The sequence below is a fragment of the Eriocheir sinensis genome, chromosome 39 (genome assembly GCF_024679095.1).
Source record: "Eriocheir sinensis breed Jianghai 21 chromosome 39, ASM2467909v1, whole genome shotgun sequence".
In the NCBI taxonomy this organism is placed as follows: domain Eukaryota; kingdom Metazoa; phylum Arthropoda; class Malacostraca; order Decapoda; family Varunidae; genus Eriocheir; species Eriocheir sinensis.
Window position 1 is genome coordinate 9,515,469 of NC_066547.1, and position 9,506 is coordinate 9,524,974.

General features: G+C 38.9%; 1 protein-coding gene across 2 annotated transcripts; it reads right to left on the reverse strand.

Moving 5' to 3' along the window:
* Positions 1-745: 745 nt before the first annotated feature.
* LOC127008960 (bleomycin hydrolase-like) lies at positions 746-7,238 on the reverse strand. Of its 2 annotated transcripts, XM_050881487.1 has the most exons (11): positions 7,112-7,154; positions 6,389-6,457; positions 6,242-6,275; positions 5,369-5,523; positions 4,628-4,780; positions 4,331-4,476; positions 4,062-4,146; positions 3,545-3,793; positions 3,058-3,284; positions 2,539-2,659; positions 746-2,298 (listed from the first exon to the last, which is right to left on the reverse strand). In XM_050881487.1, the coding sequence occupies exons 3-11, from the start codon at positions 6,249-6,251 to the stop codon at positions 2,056-2,058; spliced, it is 1,389 nt and encodes a 462-aa protein (XP_050737444.1). In that variant the 5' UTR covers positions 6,252-6,275; positions 6,389-6,457; positions 7,112-7,154; the 3' UTR covers positions 746-2,055. The 2 variants fall into 2 exon arrangements, with proteins under 2 accessions (XP_050737444.1, XP_050737443.1); XM_050881486.1 differs by lacking the exon at positions 6,389-6,457 and having other exon boundaries at positions 7,112-7,238.
* Positions 7,239-9,506: the final 2,268 nt, after the last annotated feature.

Consider the following 9,506-nt stretch of genomic DNA (forward strand, 5'->3'; position numbering starts at 1 on the left):
ATTCCATGACAAGTGGTTGAGAAGGGGAGATTGTGTCACCCCAAGGTGCATACTGCATGTTTATTTCCATCTCCAGAGGGTGAAGGTAGTGGTCACTGGTCATGTACTATGCAATAGTATAACAAAGAGGTTCTGAAATATTATGCAGTGGATATATTTAATGGGTGAAAAAAAGGTGAGTAAGAGCATCAGAAATTAAAATGCAAGGAAAAATCTGTGATACATATGATTAGCAAGGTAAGGGATGGGAGTGGAATGTCACATGACAAGAATGGATGAAAATGAGCAGAAGTCAAAATTATGGTCATCTTGAAAAGGTTGAAGGAAATAGAGCATTGTATATCATCCATACTAGTGAAAATGGCAGTGGCAAAAGGTAGAGATAATCTAAGATAGCTCTATCTAGTAAAAGATTGTGTGCAAATATGGAATATAAATGAAGGATGTAAGAATAATGACCGATAGGATGAAATGGAAAAAGATAAAAATAAATGCGTGAGGGTTGCACTCCATTTCATTTTGAAAGGTAATACCTGCCTCAAATCTTGATCTAGGCTGAATTGGTCATGCGGAAATGCCAATCAGTCAAGACCTGATTTATTAGTGCCCATTTTTTTTTCTGAAATGTGCAAATTCCTCCCCTAGCTGCCTCATCCCTTGCTGAGGTGTTTATAATTCCCCAATTTACTTCTTCAGGAAACAGGATCATTGATAATAACAGGATCATTGATAATAATAATTCTGATGGTGATGAAAATCAGATATTCTTGATATATTAAATTTGAGAAAAGGAATACATTTTGAGTGTTCATCTGTATATTCACAAATTATGACTATATGCCTAATTATGATTTTTTGTCCTGAATAAAGCTTTGTATCTCTCCATATAATCACTGGTTTTCTTTATATAAAAATAAAACAAACATGACCACATTGTCAATAACTAATAAAACTAAAATTGACAACCGTCACACACAAGGGGCTGAAATTGTATCGTGTCATGTATTTCACATTTGCCGTCACTTAAGTTTAAAGGACAGATCAGTCATGTAGTGAGACATTAGACAGTGCTTGAGTGGTTACCAGGCATAATCACTTCTCATTAATACTCACAAGAACTTTCAAATACAAAATACTTCCTGAACCTTGTGGTCACCCTGGGCTGAGCAGCTAATAGTATGAGAGGCCCAGAGGGGTGACAAAAACATGCAAATCCACTTGTATGAGTGTACATTCCCTAATTTACTGTATTATGTTATCAGGCTAAAACCAGTAGTAGTAATAGTAAAAGTTGTAGTAGTTAATAGTTTCCTATGATAAAAATTAGTTAAGTATATGTATGTTTACATATTTTATAGTAGTAGTAGTAGTAGTAGTAGTAGTAGTAGTAGTAGTAGTAGTAGTAGTAGTAGTAGTAGTAGTAGGAGGAGGAGGAGGAGGAGGAGGACGAGGTGATGATCTTTGTCAACAAGTGATGGGGTAGTAGCTAAGCAACAGGCATAAGCAACAGCATTATGCTGAGCTTACTTATGTAATAGAGGAAGGGGATTAAAAATTTGGGTAAAAAATTACCGCCTAAAATTGCACATAACTTAAAAAGTTAATAATTCATCATAACTTTATAGTCATAAGGGTCCCAAGTTGAGAATTGGAATTATAGTGTTTTTATTATTCATGGTCATTTGCTTAAGGAATGCCATCAGACTGGAACTCTTGTTCTACAAATAAAGCCCAAAGATAGATTCATAAGAGACAAATATTGATAAAGTTTCTGCACAGTCAATCTGCAATGACTTAGAAGCCTCTATCAACTGGAAAAAAAGATAACTATCGCATTATCTCTGGTATGAGGGAACTACTGATAAACTCTCATGACCCTCTGAGCTAACTTAAAAATCCTGACAACAGATTTAAAAAAAAGAGAATAAGGATTAAAGATGCATGTAGTAAACAGTGGCACTCATTTCTTGTACATATTCATACCTGAAACAAAAATGCACAGTACTATTATAAGTAGTAATTATTATTCTAACATCCTTAACAGGGATGAGATTATTAAAATTGCAACTGCTGAGGCCTTTCATCCCTAGCAAGGGCGCCCATTGGATCCCAGGCTGGGAGGACGACAGGCTCTTCGCTGAACACTGCTAATACTTCCTCAGGCACATACTTCTTGTCCACCACTATCTCAAAGACAAACTCCTTGAACCACTCAGAGGTCATGATGAGGTAGCCCTTCTCGCCCCTGTCCTCACCCCAACTGTTCTCGACACGCCACTTTTCTGGGGTCCCTGATTCCTGTAGGAGTAGGGGAGTAGGTGAGATAGAATTATGTGTTGAACAGTTGTGCAGTGAAATGATATTTCAGGATGTTTGGGCAGTGAGAGACCTGTATGTTATTTGCTGCTTTCTGATTCTTCAAACTAAAAGTCAGACAGAAATACATATATTGGCTCTTAATACTCCATGTATTCAAATGAAGTTACTATGAATAAAAAAATCAGCTGATTTCCCTTCATCTCCTGTTAGTGTGCTTACATTGAGAGTGGTGGCGGTGAAAACCATGGCATGGGTCATGAGTGATTCCCCATAGAGCAGGCGCTCAGCTTTACTCAGGCCCAGGTTCACCTCCACACCAAAGACAGACTTGTAGTTGTGACTGTGTGGAGAGAGGGATTGAAAGAGGAATTAGTGGCTAATATAAAGTTATAAATATTGCCACATGCAAGCAACTTGCTCACTTATGTTCATAAATTCTCATATGTGATGAGAGACTTCAAATGAATTGTGACATTACTGATTTATTTAAAATCTAATGGTATATACATCAGTAGCTAAATATTTGTTAATTAGCCTGACACATGAAAGAATAAGATTTAGTTGTCTTAGTGGACTACTATTGATGGACTCTTCCTATTCCTGTGAGTTTGTTAAAAGTTCTAAGAGAATCACATATTTGGATAAAACACATTTAGACTTTTCTACTATTGCCATCCTTTTGAGGACTTTCAAGAAATGGACATCCACATATATAAATTAAAATGGCATAGCACTCACATGTCCAGGTCCTGGATGCCTAGCTTGCCAGCAAACCTCTTGGCCACCTCACAGCCGAACCAGACAGCCTCTCCATTCTTGATGCTCTCACTGGCCAGGTTCATCAGCATCTCCACAGGTTGGTTGTTATAGATGGTGGGTCTTCCTCCAAACATATTTCCCAGACAGTCTACTGTGTAGGCATGGCCATAGGAATTATTGGGCCTTGGGTCTGTCACCAAACACACCTGGAAAGAGGAACATGAGGCTTATTCTTAATCAAGTTTTCAATCCGAGTTCAGGCATCAACTCATGAAACATTTCCAAGTTCCCAAAACCTGTCTCATTCTTTTTGCCAATACATGAGTAAAGGAAAACCACTATCACATTTAACTTTCATTTTTGATGCATGAATGCTGTGTACCAAAATTAATGGAACCACAAAAATACATGAGTATGTGTGCCAAACCAAATTTTAAAAATTCACAAAATTAAAAATTATACATACCTTATCTTCAACATTGTACACTGGCTTAACGTATTCATTGTAGAAGTCAAGGGGTGTGATGGGGCCAATCTTGTGGTAGGTCTTGGACTTGTCATAGTACTCCCAGGTGAAGGTCTCTGGGGGGATACCCAGACAGATGGAGATGATGCGGTGGATCTCCTTCATCTGTCGTGAGAGGGTGCTGACCACACTGCTGTCGTCTCCATCCTTGCTCACCACCGCGCGCAGCTCCTTTGTGTACTCACGCAGCTGATGTGCACATACACAGATTCACCCAAATGTGAGTATTACTTTCTATCATAATTATGCATACAATGATCCATATAGAATATATACTGTATCATTATCATCAAATATTTATTTATAATAATATGAGAACATACATGGTCAATATTAACATGTGGTTTTAAAATCATGGTGAAGTAAAGCTACATAATTCTCATACAATAAAAACACAAAAAATGAAAATTTGTAATAGCAATCAACCTAACAACCACTACCATGCCCTTGCCCACACCTTGCTCTGAAGAATCCTGTTCATCCTCATGGAGTTCTCAGCACTGTAGGACTCTGGGAAACTCTTTTTGGGCATCACACCATACCTGTAGAGGCAGAGAATCAGAAAGGAAGGTGACGAGATGTGACAGAGAGAAATGTAAACACTGAGAAGATAGTTTCAAGAGATAGACCAAAGAAGACCTCAGATGAAGTTTTACTGAATTACTATATTAGGGTGGAAGTTTGAACAAAGGCTGCAACAGATGAGGCGTAGTGGCTTCTACCCACCTGCTGATGAGGTTGACCAGCATGTCCCACTGCCCACCATCAGGGATTGGGTCGTGCAGGAGGAAGGACACTAACCGCCCCTCCACCTCCTCCCCACGCTTGGCACACTCCACCATCTTGTTCAGGAAGTAGTTGCACCGCTCTATCTGCTCAAAAGACAAGTCTAATGTTGGGACGATTCTAGAATGTCTAAAATTCCTCCTCAATGCCATGGAAAAAAATTAAACAACCTTTGACAAGCATAATAATAATGTAGAATGCCCAAAAAACAAATTCTTAATGTATTGATTGGCACACCTTGTCCATGTAGAAGAGGTATGCCTGTGAGAACTCAAACTCTTCGAGGTTGTAATGCTTCACAAAGGGGAGACGCATGACATTGAGTACCGCAAAGATCCAGCACCGCCCGGACGACTTCTGGTTGGTGACCGGCCGGCCCTCATTCTCAACCTAGTGAGAAAGCAGAGGGTGTGCGATGGAGAATGTACTACATACTGATTAATTTATTATATCTATTTATCTCTCATCCTCTCCCTTCCTCTTGATGTCTATACATGCAGTGCTATGGTTTGACTTTTTCTATCACACTTCTGATTTTTTCTATTCTTTCCCCTGTACTTTTATCACCTTCTTTACTTTCTACTTGTTTCTTCTTTTTATTCTATAGTTCATTTCTACACCCACTTCCCCATGCTCCTTCAGTTTCCCTCCCCCTCCTAAAGTAGGCATTTAATTCCTGCCTTCATCATATAAATATCTTTAGACTTTAATCAATTTTCCAAGACTATAATGGTCAGAATAATAAACTTGACAGGTAAAATGTGTTGTTTGCTGAATTTTTGTCAGCAATTATTATAGTTTATTATAATGATTATACAAAGTATTTACCAGAAAAGCAAGTCCTTTGGAATGAGTTTAAAATTAATCCCAATGAAATAATTCTCTGCCTATTCTTACACATATCAATAATGAATTTGAAAAACAACCACATATTGCTCTACAACTTGTACCATCCTTGACACTCTCAGACTGACGCACCTTGTGGGTGAACACATGGCTGGTGGCCATCACCCGGCAGCGACACATGCACATCTCCAACGGGTCAGACTTAAAGCAAGCATTCATGGCCAGGCAGGAGGTGGAGTCGCCCTCCACTTCGCTGCGGTACTGCTCCATCAGCTCCGGGGTTATTGCTGCAACAATCATGGATCAAACACAACATGAGGTATGCAGTAGATCTTTTACATATTTTCAAAGTTTCTCTCAAATAGATGGTGTAATCAACTTTGTGACAAATGGTCCCCTTGCAACCTCCTCCCTTTCCCTTGGGTTCCTCACCATCCCACTCTTTATTCTCCCTCCTCACCATGTATCCCACATCAGGTAACTTTCATAAGTTCTCTGTATTGAACATGATAAGGCTTGCAACACGTGTATAATATTTTGTAAAAGTGAGGGAGAGGGAGTTATGGGTAATTCATGTAATGAATATTTGCCTTTGTAAATGAATAGTAGTATGATACCATTTGGCCTTACAAATATTTGCCAATACTGTTCAAGGTAAATAATGAATCCTTTATTCCTGACAAGTCTTTGTAATGACTCTCTGCATCAGGTAAGTTATATATTACATTTACAGGTTTATAAATACCTACTTTCTACTAAGTGAGGATAAAAATCCACAATAATAATAATAATAATATATTTTCAGTGGACATACTAAAGTAGAGCACAGGCATGATAGCTTCACATTTATGAACAATAATACTTTGTGATACTTAATATTTAAGATACCAGAGGAAACAACAAAGGGAAATGGAAAAATGCTTAATGTAATGGTTATACAGCTTTGACTCTACCGTGAATATTTAGTTATAGAAGAAAAATCAAGATCATAGGCAAAATACTTACAGAGAGACATTTTGGATGGTAGAAGTTACAGAACCTGGAAGAAAAGAATTAAATGTTGGTATTAGTAATGAAATACACGTTAAAATTTCAAATGTCAAGACAACTCTTTTGAAATTGACCTCTTTTTTGACCTCTTGTTCTGTTTACTTTTGTTATAGCAGTGCCTAGCAGGCGTTTTTCTTGCTTTGTTTTATTGCCCTTGAGATGTCTTCCTTTCTGTGAAAAAAAAGAAGCAGTGAGTGGGTCCTATGAAAGAAGCCCTCTGCCAAACCCCAGCTTTGCAAAACAGTATTATACAACAGTAAACAAGGGAGTAGTTTTGCTAGCCTCTGCAGTCAGTTGCATTAGGATATTTAATAAAGATGGACTTATAACCCTACTTATAGGAGTTTCTACTTAAAGACCCATCACAAGCAAATATTAACCTATCACTGCTAAAATATCAACTTTCCTCGCATGTTAAAATATCAGAAACGAAAAATAATAATGATGGAAACGGTTATCATGGTGATGCTAAATAAATATAATCCAGTCCAGCTGTCGCCGACCCCCCCATCACAAGGCCACGCCCGGCAGAGGACACTGCCCTTGCTGCAGCCTTGGCTAGACCACCCGGAACGCCGCTTTGGGGAAGAAAGTGACGGTTCATCATACACAACAGTGCCTTGTCCATAAACACACCAATGCTAACGATGAGAGTGCCAGAAAATCAGCGGACTTTAAAATATTGGGATGTTGTAACCCAGCGGCATTGCCTTATTCTGCCTAGGACTGGCTTCCTCGTGGTTATATGATTGTAATACGTCGAGGAAGGCTGATATTATTTTCTGTTTAGGTGCAGGAGCTAGTAAAAGGGTCCACTTCTCATACCTTGGGAGACAGGAGCCGCGCCTCACGCCACACTCAGCTGACACGTAAGGTAAACACTGGTGGGCTCGTGTCCCCTCGACCCCTCCAGCTGCCAGTGGGTACGGGATGACTCACGGCCACGGAGTAATGCTAAGTTTATTACACTTCCATTCCCCTCTTGCAGTTAAGAGACATAACTCGTATAATTAATCAATTTGAGTGCACTATCACCTATATACCTTGTAGAAACTTATAGATGAGTCATGCTCTATATTATTATTATTATGTGCTCACGACGGGCGAGAACATTCATCATATCACTGTGGTATAATAATGCACTCGAATTGATTAGTCATACAACCTATGTCTCTTAACTGCTACTAGAGCTAAATGGAGGTTTAATTATAAATTCAACCATATACAACTGAATTCAGAGAAATACTCTAATTTCGATCCTGCAGCTGAGATTCAGTCTGATCACTGTTTCATTATATCCAATGGGTAACTATACAGTGGTTAGCATGCCTAGCTCGGGTTCGAATCCCGCCGGCCCAGACACTCGCGACGCGAAGCTCACCTGCAAGGTGTTCATCCTCCCTTCTGGGTTGCTGAGTCGATATATATATATATATATATATATATATATATATATATATATATATATATATATATATATATATGTATGTATGTATATATGGTGCGACGGAGATGAACATCTAGGCCACGTGCATGCATGCAGCTGTAGCAGTGGTTCCCAACCTTTTCAAAGCCATGGACCAGTCGAGCAAGTGAAAAAAATTCTACCATAGGCATAGATCCAAGCATACACTGACATTTATATAGTCCAAAAACATATTTTTATTTTTTAGCAATTTAAAATTCAGTGGGACGTACAATACCATGCAATGTAAAGTTTAACATTATACAGAGTAAAGAGATTATAAAGGCTATTATTCAAATGGACGCCATGAGGGAAAAATACTACACTAACTTATACACGTAACAGCACTTACTGCCACTTAGTAGTACAGTAGACATGGAAAAGACTATCTGTCACGGTGATAGGTTCATGTAGGTTACCTATATTGCAAGTTCCATCAATATACCAAAACGTAATATCTCACATTTTACAAATGAAATTATAAATCCGATCTTCCTCTCGCTAGCTAAGTTTAGCTTCTCTTTCATCTATCTTTCTTCTTTTATCTCGTTTTCTCTCTTCTTTCTTTTTCTTTTTTTCTTCTTTCTTCCTCGTCTGCCCGGTGGGTGTTACACCATACTCTAAATATTTCATTAAATTTTTATTTTATTATAACTAATTATTTAAAAAAAATGCTTTGACAGATTATTATTTTCTTAAATCATGAAGAAAATAAAAAGGCGCCAGTAAAGCAATTTGGCGGACCAGCAAATCATAAGTACCGGTCCGCGGACCATAGGTTGGGAACCACTCAGCTGTAGCGTATACCGTAGGACCGTATACTCCCAACTCTACTTTTAAAGGCCTCCGTGGTGTAGTGGTTAACAGGCCCCCTACCCATGGCAGGATCCATCGACTTCCTCAGGTCGCGAGCTTCGTGGGCATCCCTCCACACGGCATTGTGTCATTCATAAACAAATCGGTGAGCAAATAAGGCCGACGTCTGATCAGTAGTCTTGTCACTGTTGTACATGTTTAGCTCCTTAGTGCTATCTATGGCTATCAAGACAATTACACTTGATTCACTTCCCTCTCCTGCACACTCGGCTCCCCCGTCCCCCCAGCAGACAACCCAAATATGCGTGTTCTGTACACCTATACTGGTGCCCTAGGCGCATTATTGTCAAGATCAAGACATGTCAAGAGTTGTGCAGTTTTATTAACTGGGGGTCGAGACGTCATGTTTCACCTCTTATCAGTCAACCATTTACCAATCTAGGAAGTTATTCATTATTAACTTTATCTATTATAATATTACGAACCTTATAATTTCCTCCATTGCATAGTGATATGAATATTGTACACATATATGTTAAGAATTTTAACTGAGGAAACCAAACGGGAAACCTCTTATAATTGTGTAGCCTACCTATCTGCCGGCTAGCAGGCTGCGTGGTGTTGCATCGAAAACCTAATCAGTAATCATGGAGTGTAGAACATTGAATAGTTTGGTTTGGGTTATTACAAAGCCATGCACTGTGATGGACTGTGAAATTGGCTCTAGTTAGACAGGGAGCGCAAGCCATGTGATGATTCGAATCTTTGTCCTGCACACAGACGCTGACAACGCCATATCCTGCGCTGAGCAAGTCCATAGCACCATGGGACATCTATGTGCCATCTTTTGGGTATTATCAGCAAAATAAGGCAAAACTGTGGACTTGTAAGGCAATAATAAGTGAAGAAATAGGCTAAAAAAAAATATTCTTATAAGTC

Bases quoted from the DNA above. Each gene is read 5' to 3' on its own strand.
- LOC127008960 (XM_050881486.1), bottom strand. The intron at 3,285-3,544 runs GTATGTATAATT...TCCTCTTTCCAG, and splicing joins TGTACAATGTTGAAGATAAG to GTGTGTTTGGTGACAGACCC. The intron at 2,299-2,538 runs GTAAGCACACTA...CTACTCCTACAG, and splicing joins TCACCGCCACCACTCTCAAT to GAATCAGGGACCCCAGAAAA.